We start from the raw sequence: 19,052 nt of genomic DNA, 5'->3' as shown, positions 1-19,052 counted from the left end.
GTTCAATGGAGAAGGAAGTAGCTGTGGGGAAAACGTAATGGGGGAGGAGTTGATTGTCTCAATTAGAATTGTGACCCCAGCCTTTGAAAGTGCATATGATATCTAGCATTTTGAGGTTTCAGAGCCCCCTCCCACCTTGGGAGAGGTGTGCCATTTATTAGGATATCTTAATAAGAATCATTTTAATCACTCTGGACTAAGGACTCAGGAACCATTTATAACACCAGTGAGCAGGGTAAAGATGGGTGCAGGCCACGTGAGAAGAGGATGCCCATGGTCTGGGCTCCTCTAGAGGCCAGACTGGAAGGTTCAGGAGAACAGACTTGATCCAGGGCCACTCTGCCTGCTCAGTTGGCTCGGGGTACATGTCATACCCAGGTCAGAGCAGGCCTCCATCCAAAGCCCAGCTGGGCAGGAGCCCCTCTGTAGGTCAGGAGTCAATCCAGTGTCAGGAAGGACACAGCCTCTCAGAGGCACGTGCAGCCCCCTCCCTCAAAAAGGGAGCAACAAGAAGCCTCTGGGATATCAGCTGCAGCGATGAGGTCCTGGGTGAGAAACTCAGATCCCTGGGAAAGAGGATCAAGTTTTCCACCCATCTGCTCATTGAAGTTTAGAAATGCAGGAGGAGAAACTGCTTTGGGAAGTGAATGCCCAGCTAAGGAAAGGCATCTGGGCAGGGGCTCTGGACTCACTGGCCATGTGAGCTCAAAGATCAGGCTGCTAGATGTGTGGCCTGGGAACCACCCACCCCACGGTGGCTGGAACAAAGGACATGGCAGACATGCTCATAGAAAATGCTCTACACTAAAAAAAGGGGGTGGGGGGGAAGGAATACACAGAATTAAGCCCTGACTGCACTGGGGGCTGCACTGAGCTCTAGGAATTCCCAAGTGAGGCAGGCCCTTCGCCCAAGAGCCAAGGAAGAGGGGAAGGAATAAAGAGGGCCTAGGAATCTCTGGGCTCTCAGGCCCAACCTCCTCATACGTGAGACCAGAGCAACCACCATGGAGTGAAGTAGCAGAGAGAGACCCAAGCCAAATCCAGGACAGAGGTCTGTGGGAAGCCCTGGGTCAGAGGGCATGATCAGAGAGACTGAGGAGGAGAGGAGAGAGTCAGGAGAGGAGAGGGGGACCAGCAGTGTTGGAGACGACTGGGAAATCTGGAGGGAGCAGCATGGCTGACTGAAGGGACTGAAGCTGACTGGGGAACTTCAGAAGAAAAAGAGAGGAGAGGTGGCAGGGGCTCCAAGCTAAGAATGGTGGCTAGGGAGAGAACAGACAGGTGGAGGATGGGGAGACAGGGAAAGGGAGAAGGGGAGGAGTCAGAGAAGTCCGCCCCCCCCCCTACAGTTGGAGATATCGAGGGGCTGGGATATCAGCTCTGGAGGCCCTGGTCAGCACCAGGGTGGTAGTCTCCCCATCTTCACTCAGCAGTCTGTGTATAGGGGACAGAGACTCAATGGTGGCAAATTCCAAGGCAGGGGTTTCAGGAAGATATGAAACAAGGGACTCCAGAGAAGACAGAGGACAGTGTAGACCTGGATGACTGGAGAGCTCAGAGAACCAAGCCTGGAGTCAGGAGAACTCTGGGCAAGTCACTGCCTCAGACTGGCCTCATGTCCCTCCATCCTGAGGTGGTGCACTGGCCAGCTCACGTGACTACTGGCACAGCCAGTCAGAAGACGGGGTCAGAGGGCCCTGAACAGAACCCTCCTCCCTCGAGCCCACCAGGTCCATTTTCTGCTTGGGGAACAGACTCTTTTCTGAAGAGACCTTGGGAAGCCAGTGTCCAAATTGGAAGCCAGTGTCCAAGGACAGCCCCTGCCCCTTGAAAACATCAAATCAGGATATGGCGGGAGGAGAAGAGGGGAGGGAAAATGGACAGGCCAGTATTTGTCAATGAACGAGACAAAGAACAATGAACAAGAACTCCCTTCTCCTAACCCTGATCCACTTTGTACAGGAACTTACCACTTGTCCATTCTGAGGGTTCTTATGTGCATATGGAGGTCCACGAATGTGATTCCACATTTGTCCTGATGTCATAGCAAAGACCACACACTGAAAAATAGGATAGAATGAAATGAGTGAAGCTCACAGAATGACACCTGAAAATGCAACCAGGTCATCTAACAGCTTTTTAAAAATCTCTGAAACACATCAGAGAAAAAAAACTATGGAGTCTGATGCAGACCAAAGCACACTATGTTCACTTTTTAAAGTTTTTTTTGTGCTTTTTTTCTTTCTCTTTCTTTCTTTCTTTCTTCCTCCCTTTCTTTCTTTCTTTCTCATTTCCCCCCCTTAAAATTAGAAAATTAATTAGAATAATTAGAATAAATAGAAAAAATAAAAGCTTTGTTGAAAAAAATCAGAGACTTGATTTTTGGAACCACGGACAGCTACTATTCTGATACTTTGATAAAGATGCCACCTCAAAAGAGGAAAGCAGTGGCACAACACCCACACATGAAGCCTCAAAGAGGTTAATAAATTGGTCTCAAATCTCAAACAACTTCTCAAGGGAGCTCAAAAGGGATTTTAAAAAACCAACGAAGGGAGGAAAAATAAAAATAGAGAAAGGAAATGAGTCCTGCAGAAGAATTATGAAAAATTAAGTGAGGAAAACAACAATTTTAAAAACAAAACTGACCAGCTAGAAAATAAAATTAACCAACTGGAAAGGGAAACCAAAATGCCAACTGAAAAAAAAAACCTTAAAAACTAAAATTAGACAGATGGAAATGAATGACTCTGTGAGACATCAAGAGTCCACTAAATAAAACCAAAAGGCTGGAAAAAAAAATAGAAAAAAATGCAAAATACCTCTTAAGAAAAACAACCATCCTAGAAGATGAATCCAAAGAGCTAATTTACAAATTATTTGTCTAGTTGGTCTACAATCAGAAAAAAGAGCTTCTACAACATTATGCAGGAAATTATCATGGAAAACTGCCCTAATATCCTAGGAACATGAAGATAAAATGGTCCTTGAAAGAATTCATTGGTCATCCCCAGAAAGAGATCCCCAAATAATAACTCCCAAGGAATATTATAGCCAAATTCTCAGGTAAAGGACCAAATATGCAAGCAGTCAAAAGGAAGCAATTTAAATACCAGGGACCCATAGTAAGAATTATGCAGGACTTCTCAGCTTCAACATCAAAGGATTGAAGTACCTGGAATATGAAGTTCTAGAGGGCAAAAGAACTTGGATTATAATCAAGAATCAACTACCCTGCAAAATTCAGCGAGTTCTTTTCAGTGGGAAAAAAAAGTCTGTGCAACATTTAAGATACTGCCTATTAAAGACAATCACTATTTCCATCTTTTACCTTTCAGACAGCTGAGATCATGTGTACTGCACTGACTCAGTAGCCTGACCATGTGAACAGCACCCTATCCCTGGTAGAACGCCAGGACAAGGGGGGGCAGGGATTATTGTATTTATGTCTTTGCAATTCTAGGGTCTCAGAATACAGAATAAATGCTTTTATCTAAAAATAAATGAATTTTAGATCTAAAAGGATCTGTCAGAGTAGAACTAGATTTAGGACAGGTTTTCCATTCTTGAAGTCTCTGCTGAAGTTAGGTCTAGCTAACCAAGTGAGCAACATTAAATGAGTAACTGCATAAACTTTATTTGACATGCAGTGGATAAAATAAATAATAGCACATATGAACCCTTGGAGAACTTAAAATACAGACATTAAATAACACCACTGAGGTTCATTTCTAGCCTTATCCCTACAAGCATCACCACTGCCAAAGCCCAACCTGAGGAGAAGCCATGGGACAGTGGGATGCTCTGACCAGGAGAATTAGGGTGGTGACCGAGGGTCTGCACAGCTGGGTAGACTGTGCTGAATCACATTTGGCTGGCTGCTCACGATAGGTGTCTGCTCATCTTCACTCAGTAAGGCTGCAAGGGATCCCTTCAAAGCAGCTCATGCACTCACTATAATTCAAGCAAAAACTGACTCCAAGTAATCGGAAGGTACATGATGGCCCTGAGCATCCACAGTATGCTCACAAAGATCAGGATGAATCTAAAGGGGGGCATGCAGGCAACTGATGGAAAGGCTTGATGATCCTTAAAGAACAAGAAGGGAATTTCTTTGGAAGATCCTCTGAGACTGGGGTGAGGGTGGGGGGTGGGGGACAGGCAAAAGCCCCTAGAGAGGCTACAAGCCAATGCATGATTAAGGGGCAATGACTCCAAAGGCTAATGAAGGAAAGCCCACACTGTCCAGGTATGCTTCAAGGAGAAAGATGTAGTGGGGGCAGGGCAACGCAGGGCAGGACTGTCTGGGCAGAAAGAAACTAGGAGAACACATTTTAAAAAAAGGAAGGAGATGGAAAGCATGTGAAAGAAGTAGGAAAAGTGGTCTACCTGAAGGAAAAAGAATCAAATGTCTACATTCTCATGGACAAGTTCAATAAGCAGAGTTGGATGAGGGGAAGGATCCCTGGCCCACAAAACTCTCTCCCCACAAAACACTCCAAGTGCTCCTTCTTGCCCCTACAGGAGAGGAGTTCATTCTCTCCAGAACAGCCAGAGAAGGCTTCAAAGCATCTGAAGCCACATGGGCATCTATTAGCCAGTACAGCCTCAAATCAACCCACTTCCAAAAACCCCTGATTACATGAAAGCTGCAAAAGGAACACAGACCAAGGAACAAAGGATGGGAAAAGCAATGACAGAGAAAGGGGCAGGAAAGCCCCTTCCATGCTCATCCCATAAAACAAGTACTTGGGAGGCCAGGCCGCTCTGAAGACAGGAGACTGACTGAAAGGACAAGGAAGGTCTAAATCAAGGCTTTTGGGAACAAAAATTATTTGTCAAATATCAAATTGATTTTCATTACTTAAGGAAACAAATTTTCCCCAATCCACAAACCTACTTTTTAGAAGACTTCTGGACTCCTCGAGTGCTGTTTGTCTCAACAAAGATACATCAGAAATATGAGGAAAACAGGAGGTCCTAGAAATACTCCTTTGTAAACTCTGATCTGGGCAGATAATTATGGAAGCTTTTATCTAAACACATGAATAGATGTTTCTTCTTTCTTAGGGTCTATTTCTAAGACTTTAGAAAAATGAGTTTTCATCTCACTTTCCCAGGATTTTTGCCTTTGAACATGATTTTCTAACATTTCATTCTGCTTTTCTAACTTGGGCTCTATCTTTCCAAGACTAGGCACTTGGGCTCTATCTTTCCAAGACTAGGCTGATGCCCCAGCCCCTCTGGTATCTTCTCTAGTTCCACTTTCTATGTGGTCCCTCCAAAAGTCACAGGGTAGCTTCAGGATCTGGGGTCAGTTTGACTATATCTGCCAATTAAATGATCCAGATCATTTGACAGAATTGGCCAAGTCATTTTATGGCTTGAGATGTTCCTTCCCAAAGGCCCATCATACCCCATCCATGCTCAGTAAATCTTGATTATAATCATGGGAGCAGCAAACATTCTTACAAAATCTCTAATGTCCCTTACTCTGGTCTAACTATGTGACTCCTCTGATCCTCACAACCCTGGGAGGGAGGGGCTTTCGTTATACTTATTTTACACATAAGGAAATTGAGGCAGGGAGTAGGTCCATGACTTTCATAGAGTAAACAAGAAGTATCTGAGGCTAGATTTGAATTCAGATCTTTCTGACTCTGAGCCTGACACTCTTTTGTGCCCTTCATCTCTATGCCCCCCCCCCCCCAAAGTTTATGTTGGAGGAAGAGGGAGGTTCATACAATATGATCATCAAGGGGAAGGTTCATACAACATGATCCTGACCTCTCCCTGGGCCCAACCTGACATCCATTCACACCATCCCCACTCTAGCTCTCCCTTCCAAATGGGAGTCACAGACAATCCTCGTCTACTTGGCCTTTCCTGGGGAGATTGGCCAAACTCTTAATTATAGACCTCTTCCAAGAGGCTCTGCAAAGTCCTGGGGCTGGATACAACTTGTACATGACCATCTATTCCCAGGAATTTCTGGAGGGCCTCACTATCCCCAGGGAATTCTTTCCCAGTCTGGATCCTGCAATGATGAAAAACATGATTCTGAGAAGGGAGAGAAGTCTGGCTTCACCAGAAGGCAAAGGAGGGCAGAACACAGTTAAAAGGAAGAACCCCTATGGACAACAAGTCAACATTTCTACCCAACTCTCTTAGAACACCCCCTCCACAACAACCCAGAAAATTAACCAGACCAAGTTCTGAGAGAGAGAAAGCTAAGTAAGAGTCACAGAAAGTCATTTTTCCATCCTAGAGCAGCTTAGAAAGATAGACAGAGAGGTCTATGGTACTGGGGAGGAGCTAGGAGAGCAGCACAGAGATTCCCAGAGAGAGGAAGGGACCTGAGACTACACCAGGATGGGAAACATCAGGATAGGAAATACTAGGGGACCCTTAAGCCACACCAGGGAGTGGGAATGGGTGTCATCTGGCAGTTTTTACCCCTTAGCCAGTTTCCAGTTACAGATCTATGACAGAGACATGTGGTCTACGTCTGGAAGCTATGTCCCTCATTATAGTTCCATGGTGGGGTAGAGGCCACAGTCACAAATAAGAGGTCCTAGCTCTGCCTGGAGCAGGGGAAGCTCAGGGATCAAGAGCAGAGAAAAGACTCAGTTCCAACTTTAGTCTTGCACATGTCTGCAAAGGAATAACCAGGGCAGGAGACCAAAACCAATGGGAGTTGGCAGTTCAGTCACTCTGACTCTGCAAAATCTTCTAATGGTCTAATTAATAATGACTGAATCTAGCTGTCTCAACAGCACCCAAGAACAGACCAGAACCAGGTCAGTAACTTGGAGAGTGCAAGCCCAGAGGGCAGTCTCCCAGAGCAACTCCCCTCCCGCAAACTGAGCCAACACTAATAAAGTCCAAAATCACTTAAGTGGGTTGGAAAAATGAGCAAAAATAAAGAAAATCCAACCATAAAGAGTTACTCTGAGGAAAAGGAAGTCCAAGACACAAACTCAGAAGACAAAAGCCTGAAAACATTTACAAAGTCACAAAGAAAAAATGCAGATATGGCAAAAGTCCAATAAGAATTCCTTCCTAGGAAAGATTAAAAAACAGGGGGGGGGGGGAATATATTTTAAAAACCAAATAAGAGCAGCAAAGGAAAACATGAAGAAAGAAATGAGAGCTGTGTCAGAAAATTAGGAAAACAATCAGCAAAAACGAGGCATAAACATTTTTTCAGTACATTTTAAATCTATTTTTTGTAAAATTTTATCTCTCCTCCCTCCCTATAATGTTAAATAATTTGATAAAGGTCATACATGAGCAATCATGTTAAACATATTTCTATATTAGTTAACATCAAAATTTTCTAAAAACAAAAAGTCCTTAAAAATCAGAATTAGCCAAGTGGAAAGTATAACTCCAAGAGACACAAGATCTGCAAACAGCTGTCAGACAAAAGAAGAAAGTCTTTCCCAGTGCCTAGAGGAGGCTTAATGTTCCTATCAGAGCTCCCTGCAATGAGGAACCAAGTTCACCGTTGGCAGGACAATGGTACACCGTGCAAAGAGAATCTCCAGGAAGCCTCCTTCCATGAGAGCTCTTGTAAAATACAAAATAAAACCCAGGGACCACCTGGGGCCAACCTATTTTTATCAAGAGGGAACTACAAGCCCTCCTTTTAAGTGATAAAACCAAAAATTAGTTTTAGACAAATGAAGAAATATAATGGCTCTTATTCCCTTGTAAGAAGAGAGATTAAAAAGATACATCAAAGGGTCCCTCATCATCATGATAAATAACACAACAAAAGAGGGCAAAAACACAGTCTTGAAATTCCATTTGCCAACGGCTTTTCAAGGTTGATAATGAAGGGCTGGCTGAGACAAATTGAGACGTGCCAACCTTTCTAAAGAATCAGATTCAGGTATTTTTCAAGAATTAGAATAGACCATAAAGCTAAGGCATGGGTTGCAGGGATAACAAGGTCTAGAGAAACAAAGGATGGGGAAAGTCATGGAAAACATACAGAGGTTTTGAAAGAGTTTTCTCCAGGTCTAAGGACTTATGTTTTGCTTTTATTTAACAGTTAAAATGTCCATCATTTCCTAAAGTCTTATCATACTAACAGTATTCCATTTCCTTCCTCTGGCATATAGAATTTCTCAATTTTTTAATATTATCTACAAATCCACCAATATCCTAATTTTCTTTTTTTAAAAATTTATTTATTTTCGATATGCACACATATATTTTTAAGTTACAGAATTTCCTCCTTCCACCCTCCCTCCCCTCAGCAGCTAACAGTTAGGTTAGCATTGTACATGCATATTTTGATAAACACGTTTACAGATTAGTAATTTTCAGTATGAGGAATCAGGATTAAGGGAAAGATACATAAGAGAATTTTTTTTAAAGTATTCATCAGATTCTGAAGGGTTGGTCTTTTATTTTGTGAGTTTTGTTTTGTTTTTCTTCCTCTAGATGGGGATAATATAATCCATAGCCAGTGTAATACAGTTGTACTAGCTCAATGGACTGCTGAGAGGAGCTGCTTCTGTCAAGGATGTTCATCTCACAATGTTGTTGATGTGCAGATTGTACTCTTGGTTCTGCCCCCTTTGCTCAATATCAGATCCCATAAGTCACTCCATGCTTCTCTAGAGTCCAGCCATTTATGATTTCTTATAGAACAATAATATCCCTTAGTATTCATGTACCACAACTTGTTTACCCATTCCCCAATTGCTGGGCATCCCCTCAAGTTCCAATTCTCAATATCCTAATTTTCAAATCAAGAGTCACTTTAAATGCTGACTATAAAACCTGTAGGATGAGGAGACATTTCCCCAGAGTTCACAGTATAATATATGGAGCTAAAACTGCCACTAGAGATCACAAATATACAACCACAAGATGCAGGGTAAGGATCTGGGCTGGGATTTGTACCCAGATCCTCTGCCTGTAGGAGAAAAAGGCTCTTCTTCCTGCCCCAGCCCTCCTCTTTACCATCTCTGGGTATCTGGCCCCATTTCAAGACTGAAATTGTTGGGTATGAGTCAGGACAAAAACACCATGTACTGTCATACTCAACATAAATTCCTCCCTGACGGGTCATGGAGCCACCTGTGAGTAGAGGGGGACCACCCACTGAATCAACATGGAAATACCAGTAGTGGCTCCAGCTAGAAGGAAATGGCTACATCCATGCTGGGGCGTACAACTGACCCAACTCAGCCCTGAACAAGAGGGCAGAGTGACATCACCATGTGCTCCCCTACTGCGAATCCATGGCCACAACACTTGTGAAGCAGAGAGGTGACAAGCAAAAGGAATAGCTTGCCTGTTAAATCTCATGTAACAGGCTGTGACAGCATTCTGAGCCTCCTGAAAATTAGAGAAGTACCGCCTAGGATTCCCATTCTTTACCAGCTCAAAAAAAAGTTACAAATATTGTAATACATCCTTAGAGGTTGTTTTACTTAGGATTCATCCTTCCTCTGGCTCCCCCCCCCCCTTCTTTCCCTATTGTATGAAATGTTATTTCTGCACCAAACTTTGTGGAAACAGGAGGTATTCTTCCTTCTTTTGACCAGTTCAGATGACAGTGAAGTTCAGATTTCAGCTTTTCCCCCAATACCTCTCCTTGTTGGTCCAGAGATCTAAATTATGTGAGATAATTTGTCCTACCCCCCCCCCCCCCCCATTCTTCTCTTTCCATTCTTTTCTGAAGACCATCAAGACACAACAGAATCACTCTCAGGCCTTGTCTATTTGGTGACAATAGCATTCAGAATGGACATGAGTCACATCTCTACATATGAATATAAGCAATCTATCCTTATTTAATCCTCTGTCATTATTTATTCATGTTTATCTTTTAATAGTTGTTTTCATTCCTGTGTTTAAACTTCAAAGTTCCTCTGCAGCTCTACACTTTTCATCAGAAATACCTGGAAGTCCTATATTTCATTACAATTCCATTCCCTTCCATAGCATCATTCATTCAGTTTTGCTGGGTAAGTTAAGTCTTGGCTATAAGCCTTTGCTTTGTGGAAGATCACATTCTAAGCTCTGCAGTCCTTTGAGGTAGTAGTTAATAAATCCTATGTGATCCAGACTGAAGTAGTTTCTCCTGGAATTCTTTCTTCCTGGCTGCTCACAGCAATTTTTCTTTGACCTAGAAACTTTGGATTCTGGCTGCAATATTCCAGGGAATTTTCATTTTGATTTTTTTCTTTTTGTTTCTACATTGACCTCTAGTTTAAGTGATCTGGGCAGTTTTTAAAAAAAAAAAACTTCTTGAAAATTACGTCTAAGCTTTTTTTCTGGTCATGTAATTTAGATAGTCCAATGATTCTCAAAAGTTTTCTCCTCTGATTTCTAGATTAGTTGGCTCTATTGAGATGCTTTCAATTTTCTTCTATTTTTTCAACCTTTTGAAATTGTTTCATTATTTCTTATTGCTTCATTTGTTTCTAATTGGTCCATCTAATTTTCAGGACGTTTTGTTGCTTGGATAGTTTTTCAATTTTTCAAATATATTTTTTCAGTTACATGTAAAAATAATTTTAACATTTTTTTAAATTCTGAGTTTCAATTTTCTTCCTCCTTGAGAAAGCAAGTGATTTGAACTAAGATATATATGTGCAATCATATAAGATATATTTCTCTATCAGCAAACTATAGCAAAAAACAAAGAGAAAACAAAAAAAAACAGAAAAATAAAGTTAAAAAAATACTTTGACCTACAATCCGATTCCATCAGTTCCTCCTCTGGAGGCCAATAGGATTTATCTTCATAGGTTCCTCAGAATTGTCTCAGATCATTGTATTGCTGAGAATAGCTAAGTCATTCACAGTTGATCATCCATACACTAGTGCTGTTACTAATGTTTTCCTGGTTCTGCCCACTTTGCATCAGTTTCAGTTTTGACCAGAAACTCTGAGGGTTTTGATCTCCCAGACTGAATGCTTTATTTTTTTAAAGAGGCCATTCTTTGTCTCATTTCTTAACTAGCCTTAATCACTGAATGAGCATTGATTCAGTCATACTGACATTTGGAAGGGAACTTACTTTAAAAAGTTAGGGTCTTTTAAAAAAAATTTTCCCTATTCTAATACTACCTTTTGTGGTTTCAAACTTTTTTTATGCATCTGTTGAAATGTTAGCACCCTTATTAATGATAGGTCTTATTTTGCTTATTTTTTTCCTAATATTAAGTGACCTTCACATCCCTGTATAAACCCTAATTGAACATAATGTATCTCTTTTACAGATGAAGAAACTAGAACTTCTTGGGGTTTAAACAAGATTTGAGATTTGAAGCCAAGTATTCCTGACTCCAATTCTACTTAACTATTTAAAATGCTGGGTTATCTCTATTGATGAAATTACCCTAACCTGAATTTCCTTTTCTGGTATATCATTACCAGGTTTGGATATTAGGACTCAGTAATATAAATAGAATCATATTTCCATGTTTCTGAAAACACTTTATGTAATATATTCATGAATATTTGAATGGATTTATTTGTGACTATATCTTATCCTGGTGCCTTTTATCTTAATTAATAGTCTATTCAATTACTCTTTCTGAATACTATTTACAGAAGTGATGTGATTCTTAGCTTCTCAATGTAGATATTTAATGGTTCTATAAATACCTATCATTTCTTTAAGATTCTTATTTTTTTGGCAGGTGTCTATGAGCTAAATACCCACTTCCCCAATTCAGCCTCATTCTATTGGCTGTCTTCTCCCATTAGATTGTAAGCTCCTTGACTAGTTTTTCTTTTTTGTAATCTCTGCCCAGAGTTTAGCACAGTGCTCTTCATAAATCCTTACTGACTACTGATTAGATGTGTAGCCTTCAAAATTTTTCTTTCCTTTGGTTCTGTAATCTCATTTCATTCTCATTTCTGAGTAGTTTTTTTGACAACTAAATTTGCTAGTGATTTCATCAACTGTATTGTTCTTTTCCAAAATGCAGGTTTTTTTTGCTTATTAAAACTACTTTTAACATTTTTCTATCTTGCTAATATAATTCTCTTATTTGGTTGGCATTTTGTGTTTCCTTTAGTACATGGATTTGTTTATTTTTAATTTAACTGAAAGTCTAATTCAGAAATGCCAGGAGTACTCCAAGATTTCTATTTGTTACTGAATATTGTTTTTTTTAAAAGCTCCTTAGTTTTAGACATCATATCTATGTTGAACTTTAATTTTTTTTTAGGTTTTTTTTTTTTGCAAGGCAATGGGGTTAAGTGGCTTGCCCAAGGCCACACAGCTAGGTAATTATTAAGTGTCTGAGGCTGGATTTGAACTCAGGTACTCCTGACTCCAGGGCCAGTGCTCTATCCACTACGCCATCTAGTTGCCCCATGAACTTTAATTTTTTAAAAACTTTTGCATTGCATTTTGAAGTATACTAGATACTAACAAGCAAATTATTTTTGGTCATCATTTATCTCAACATCTTTTAATCAGAGTGCCCTTATTCATTTTGTATGAATAGGATATATAAGTAGAATGCCTTTTTGAGTTTCTACCTTCTTTGTGTACATTTTATGTGAGTTATCAATTCTGTGAATATTATCTTACCTTCCCCTTTGTACTTTTCTTTTTTCCTTTCACCTTATCTCTCCTCACCAGTGTTTTGCTTCCTGCTGACACCTTCATTCTGCCTTTCCTTCTATCAGCAGGGCAGCTAGGTGGTACAGTGAATAGATTAGAATCAGGAGGATGGCAGTTCTCAGACTCTTACTAGCTGTATGACCTTGGGCAAGTTACTTAACTCTGATTACCTTGCATCCAGAACTAGCTCATTGATTCATATCTGGTCATTGCACCCAGATGGGTCTGGAGGAGAAAGTGAGGCTGGTAACTTAACATAGCCACTCTCACTCATATCTTCCCTTCTTTCCCTCTACTATAATAGGTTCTTTGTGCTTCTTCATGTTTTGTTATTTACCTTGTCTGTCTTCTCTTTCTCTGTCTTGTTTTATACCTGTCTTTTACTCAAATACTCTAAGTTTATAATCCTCTCAATTATCCTAAAAGGAATACAATAATCGAGTTATAAGTATCATCACATAATAGAGTTACAAGAATTACCTTCTCTGTAGTGATTAAGAATGTTTAGTCTTATTGACTAACATTTCTTTTATTTCCATTAATTTTTCATGCATCTCTTAAGACTTGTATTTGAATATGAAGCTTTCAGTTATTTTAGTCTTTTTATCAGGTAAATTTGAAAGTAATCTATTTTGTTGATTATTCATCTTTTCTCCTGAAAAAAAATATGCTGAATTTTGTAAGTTAGTTTATTCTTGGTAGGTATCTAAGCTTCCTTTGCTCTGGAATATCATATTCCAGGTCCTTTGATCTTATAACACTGAAGCTCCTTAGTCCTGTGTAGTCCTCTGTAATCTTTGACTCTGATTCTTTGAATTGTTTCTTTCTGGCTGTATGCATTACTTTCTCCTTAAGCTGAGAATTTTGAAATTTGGCAATAATATTCCTTGGAATTTTTATCTTTCTTCAAGTGACTTTCATGACTTATTCTAGGGAATTAATGATAATTTCCTGAAAGATGTTATCTAGACTCTTTTTCTGACCATGGCTCTCAGGTAGACCAATAATTTGTAAATTATCTCTTCTGGATTTATTTTCTAGGTTGGTCATTTTTCCTAAAAGACATTTTAAATTTCCTTCAATTTTTCCAGGCTTTTGGTTTTATTGGATGAATTCTTGATGACTCATTAGTTTCTACTTACCCTATTCTAATTTCTAAGGATTTGTTTTCTTCAGTTAGCTTTTGTGTTTCCTTTTTCAGATGATCAAATTTACTTTTTAAGAAGCTATTTTCCTTTTCCAGTTGATCAATTTTACCTTTAAAGGAGTAGCTTTCTTTTTCCATATGGCCAACTTTTAAAAGCATTGCTTTCTTCAGTCAATATTTGTGTTTCCTTTTCCAATTTTTCACAATTCATCTACATGATTTTCATTTCTTTTCTCAATTTTTCTTCCTCCTCTCTTCTTTGGTCTTGAAAATTCTTTTTGAATTTTTCCAAGAGGATATTTTGAATTTGAGGCCAATTCATAATCCTCTGAGGCCTCATGTAGTCACTGCTTTCTTCTGAGATAGCATTTAGCTCTTCCTTGTCACCATAGTAGCTTTCTATATGGTTAGCACTCTTTTGGAGGGGTTTTTGCTCATTCTGAAAGATGAGCTTTGCTTCTGGCACAAAGGGGGTACAGTCCTGAGTTTTCTGTGCCCAAGGATGGGGGGGGTGCTGGTCACCGGCTTTCCCTACTGGGGTCTCAGGTGCTTGTGGCTTGCCCCCTACATGAGGGTGGCCTGACCCAGTCCTACCTGTTACAACCCAGCTGTTACAACAGCTTCTTGGGCTTGAGGTTTGCCTTCTGCACTGAAGCTGGGGTCCTCACTGCTGGCTTGCTAAGCAGGGACCCAGGTGTTTAATTTCCTGAGCTGTGCTGTGGCTAAGAGTCTCCTGTTGGCTTCCCAGCTCCCCCATCAGTATTGGGCTGTACTCCCCTCTTACCCATGTAGGACAGACCTTTCCTAAAGTTCCCCCAAGACACTTTAAGCTGAAATGTTATTACAGCGTATTTTTGTGAGTTCTGTCACTTTAGAATCTATTTAGAGGTTTCTTTGAAAGTTGTTTCAGAGGGAGGTTGGGAATGCTCTGGGAACTTCCTAACTTTTCTCTACCATCTTGCTATCCCTTTCTCTTAATACAGTTACCAAATCTAAATGTTTCAAAGACAAAAGAACTTTCAAGAGTATTTACAGTAATAGCACATCCAAAGAGGATCACTAATTTCAAAATTAAAATTGTACTATTTCAAGTTTTGTGCTATGAATTTGACAAAATATATGTCAAAATCTAAAAAAAAAAAAAAAAACCCACCAAAAAACCCAACCAGGAACCATTTGGTGAAACAAACTGATCCTGGGGAGCAAAATCCAGCCTGAGCTGCTGAATACCTGGTTTGACCCAAGGACCCAAGGCTTACCTGAAAGAGAATGTTCACTAGAAGCAAACAACCAGAAAGCAAGAAATGAGGCCATAAGATGGCTTTATTTAAATTCATAAAAGGATGGGAAAAAGTTTTTACTACGGGATGAAACAGAATCCACTTTCCTCCTCTGTCCTGATGTTACTACACTAGGATTAATAATTATGTTCTCTTTTCCTACTGAAATGAATGAGGATTACAGTGGCAGCAATCTGTCTGGAGTTTGAGCATTAGCAGAAAAATGAAGATAATTTTCATTAAATAATGATGATCACCATTGCTGAAGACAGGCAGCCCATGCTAGCTCCAAGGGTCATCTAATTTGCCTTGTGGAGAGGCAGGAATGAACTGGGTTCCTGGCTACCATACTGTCATTGAGAGTTCTATGAGGAGCTGTAATGTCTGCCATGGCATTACTCTCCTAGCTGAGGGGGATAAAATCATGAAGTATGTTGGAACAAAGTAAAATTACAGTTTAAATTCTCTATGCCTATACATATATATATATGTATATATATATATACATATATATATACATATATACATACATACACATACACATGTTACAACAACTATATATAACATTTCCCAACTTAGATCTGTGCAAACATTAAAGTGTGAAAAGAGTCAAAGTAGTAATATAAATAGATGATGCAATGGGGACAGAAAGAGATTGTCAGTCCAATTTTGGGGGGCTCTTTCTATCTCGGACCCAAGCAGCAAAATTAATAATGCTTGAACTTGTTTCAAGATAAATTAATCCTTGCAAAGGTGGAGTATGCTACCATAAGATGTAATTCAATCTCAGAGGTGAATCTAACTAACAAGGAAGAAATGAGAGTTCCAATGGAAATGATAAGAGATCCTGCGTTGAGGGGTGGGGATGGAAAATGTTAGGGGGTCACTCTCTCCTTGGACTTGTGAACTTGAAGGACAAGAATCAGACAAGCAACCCAGACACAGGAAAAGCTGATTTCAAAGGACTACCATAACTGGAGAATAAGGAAGGAGAGCAGCCCCAGTCTCTGCTCCACTAAGAATGGGCAGGTAGCCACTTCCTTTAATCATCCCACTCACCACCTTACCCATAAGAAAGGTTAAAGAAGATGCAAAGGAAAATAGACCATGATCAAGGTCAAAGCTGCTTAGACCCAGAGTCAGAGGTAGCTCAGCAGCAGAGTATAGTGCTGGACCTGTGGTCAGGAAGAGTCAAGTTCAAATACCACCTCAGTCAGATACATCCTCACTTGGCCTCAGTTTCCTCAACTGTAAAATGAGTATCACTATTGGGGGTGGGGTGTCAAATGAGGTTCTTCTTATAAAAAGTCCTTAGCATGGTGCTTGTATGTAGCAGGGGCAACATAAATGCATAGTTCCTTCTCTCTCTTCCCTGAAGGGGAAAACTCCACATAAGTATGATGCTGAATTTTTTCTGCTGTTTGTGTAGCTACCACAGAAGGGCATTATACAGCATAGAGGGCCAAAAGGGTCAGGGGTGGAAACTGCTGCTCAAACTCTCTGTGATTAGACTCTTCCTTGGTGAGGATTCTGGGCTCTCCCCCCCTGCCCCGCCCCCCCACCCTAGTCCAGCCCAGCTCTGAGCAGCCAACATGGTCACATACATGTTCACTTACCAGAGAAGCCATGGCCCAGCCTGTCTTATTATAGATGAACTCCAAGTTGTTTCTCCTCAGGTAGAGTAGGCCTCCGACAAGAGAGATGAGCAGGGCCAAGGCAATGGTGCCTGAGTAGTTGGGGGGCCGGAAAACACGGATCTAAAGAGGAAAGGGACCCAGAGTACCCATCAGCAATCCATAGGAAGGGTTTCCAGCCAGTGCCCTCCCTTGCCAGGAGCCATCCCCTAACTCCCAGGGCTCAGGAGCTCACATGAACATCCGTCCGGTCGGCGATCCACTTGGCAAGTTGCTCTGCAGCAAACCCAATTCTCTGCAGGTCAAAAGTGTCAGCACGCTTGGGTTTGCCCTTTGGGGGGAAATGCATGAAGGTCGGTGCTGAGTTCATGTTGAGCTGCAAAAGAGGAAAGCACTGAGGTCAAGTCTTCTAGCTCTGCAGGTACCAGTGCTGAGGAGCACTCAGGAGGCTCATCCTTTTCTCTACAGCTTCCACTTCAGTGGCTGGACCATTTGTTAACCCCCCACCATTATCAGGAGAGCCTCTGCTGATAAGCAGCAGTGCTACAGCCCAGTGCGGGCCTGGGTGTGTCCCCCAAGCCTATGGCTAACTGAGTGGTTATGGCCCAGGTCCCAGGACTGGGGGAAGCCTCCACAGAACAGCTACTAGGAAGTGCCATTCCTTGGAATATAAGACACAAAGATTCCCTAGGACACAAAAGGTAAACCAACTGAATTCAAGCGTGTGGCCAAATGGCTGGAGATCATGCACCAAACTGACCAAACTGAAAGGCTGCCTGGGAGACATGCCAGTGCCTGGACAATGAACCCAAGCCTGGATTGCAGAGGAGGGGGTGATTGGGGCAGGGTAATTCGGGGTGACCCCACTTCTCTCTCTTTCTAACTCATACCACCTGGTAGGCGCTAAAAACAAGGTTGACTTCCCCAGATTCTGGGAATCCAAAGCGGGAGAAGAGGTGCTGGCTGGGGTGGGCAGGTCATGAATACTAGACTGCTTGCCCCCCAGGCTGCCACAGAAAGTGGATGCTAGGCAAGGTTTACTCTAAACTGACTCTCAGTGATCTGAAAGGTGGACAAAGCCCGCATGTTCTGGAGCCTTCCAGCCCCTCTGGTGCCACAGTCAGACAGAAGCCTCCCTGGCCCTGTTGGCTCCCACAAAATGCTCATCTGAGTCATCTCTATCACAAAGAACTGCTCCCATCTTGGGACACACTGGACTAGACACCTTAGAAAGAGGAATATCTGCGGGTACCTGTTGGAAAACATCAGCCCCCTCATCATAGTCCACAACGCTGAAGAAGAGCTTGTTGGAGAAGACAGAGGAGTAGCGCCAGGAGTTGGCCAGCACTTGGTACTCTTCGTTAGCCTGCCTGTTGGAAACAAGGGGTCAGGGTTGAGAACAGGAGTTTTAACACTGGCCTGGACCTCAGGAGACAGTGAGTGAGCTCAGCACTCTGGATCTGCCCTGCCTACCTGCACATACTAGGTCTTCAGAAGGGCAGCCTGTTGGCCCCTGGATCCTGCTTCATGGACACTCTCAAACAGCACTGTCTCCCTGGTCCAGAAGCTCATGCCCTAACCAGTCCCCCCCCCCAAAAAAAAATTAACTTCCATTTACTATGTAAATATGGAACTGCATTTATCTCATTTCCCTCCAAGCTGTGCTCAAGGCTTTCTTTACTACGTCCCAGAAAACATTTCATGCTGGAAACTCTGTTCAGCCCTGGAATTCACCCAGGGGAAGGATGCTTGACTGCTATAGTCCCTCTCTGTGATTGGATACCCACCCTGGTCCCCTCCCAAGGCCAGTCTTTCATATGGACACCCAGGCCAAACAGGCCTTATTCTTCTCCAAGATGTACTGGAGACTTTCTTTACCAAGACACTGATTGGACACCTTTACTTCCCTTCTTACCTTCTCAGGTAAATGACTTTTCTCATTACAATGCAAGCTTCAGAGAGGGTAGGGGAGGGTGGAAATTATTTTCCTGATTGTATTTATTTTTATTTAATCCAATTTTCTTTTATTTTTCAAGTCTAAACTCTCTCTGGACCATCATCTCCCTTTCCTCCTCCCCAAATGAGAAAGTGAAGAAAAAAAAATTACCAACACATAGAGACAAGCAAAACAAAATACTGCATTGACCATGTTAAAAAAAAAATGAATAAAAGCTCCAATCTTCCCTGAGTCCATCACCTCTGTATTAGGAGAGGACCAGTAGGTTTCCTCTTGAGTCTTCACTGTGTGAACTGAGCCTGAGTCCTTAAAATGCTGCTCTCACTGTATAAACTGTTCTCCTGCTCACTTCACTTTGCATCAATACTTCCATTATTTTTCTAAAACTATCCCCTTAATCATTTCTTCTAGTCCCAAAATATTTGTT

At 41.4% G+C, this 19,052-nt stretch overlaps 1 protein-coding gene across 3 annotated transcripts in view; it reads right to left on the bottom strand.

Moving 5' to 3' along the window:
* Nucleotides 1-19,052, bottom strand: part of TUSC3 (tumor suppressor candidate 3) — a 53,281-nt gene that overhangs the window by 17,747 nt on the left and 16,482 nt on the right. For all 3 annotated transcript variants that reach the window (XM_074228171.1, XM_074228170.1, XM_074228172.1), the window contains exons 3-6: nucleotides 17,921-18,038; nucleotides 16,904-17,044; nucleotides 16,651-16,791; nucleotides 1,971-2,060 (exon numbers count right to left, since the gene is read on the bottom strand). In XM_074228171.1, the coding sequence (XP_074084272.1) occupies nucleotides 1,971-2,060; nucleotides 16,651-16,791; nucleotides 16,904-17,044; nucleotides 17,921-18,038 (490 nt within the window). The remainder of the gene's footprint in view (nucleotides 1-1,970; nucleotides 2,061-16,650; nucleotides 16,792-16,903; nucleotides 17,045-17,920; nucleotides 18,039-19,052) is intronic.

Source organism: Macrotis lagotis, chromosome 3 (assembly GCF_037893015.1).
Source record: "Macrotis lagotis isolate mMagLag1 chromosome 3, bilby.v1.9.chrom.fasta, whole genome shotgun sequence".
Taxonomy (NCBI): Eukaryota; Metazoa; Chordata; class Mammalia; order Peramelemorphia; family Peramelidae; genus Macrotis; species Macrotis lagotis.
Note: the sequence above shows the minus strand (reverse complement) of the source record. Positions and strands in the feature narration are given on the sequence as shown.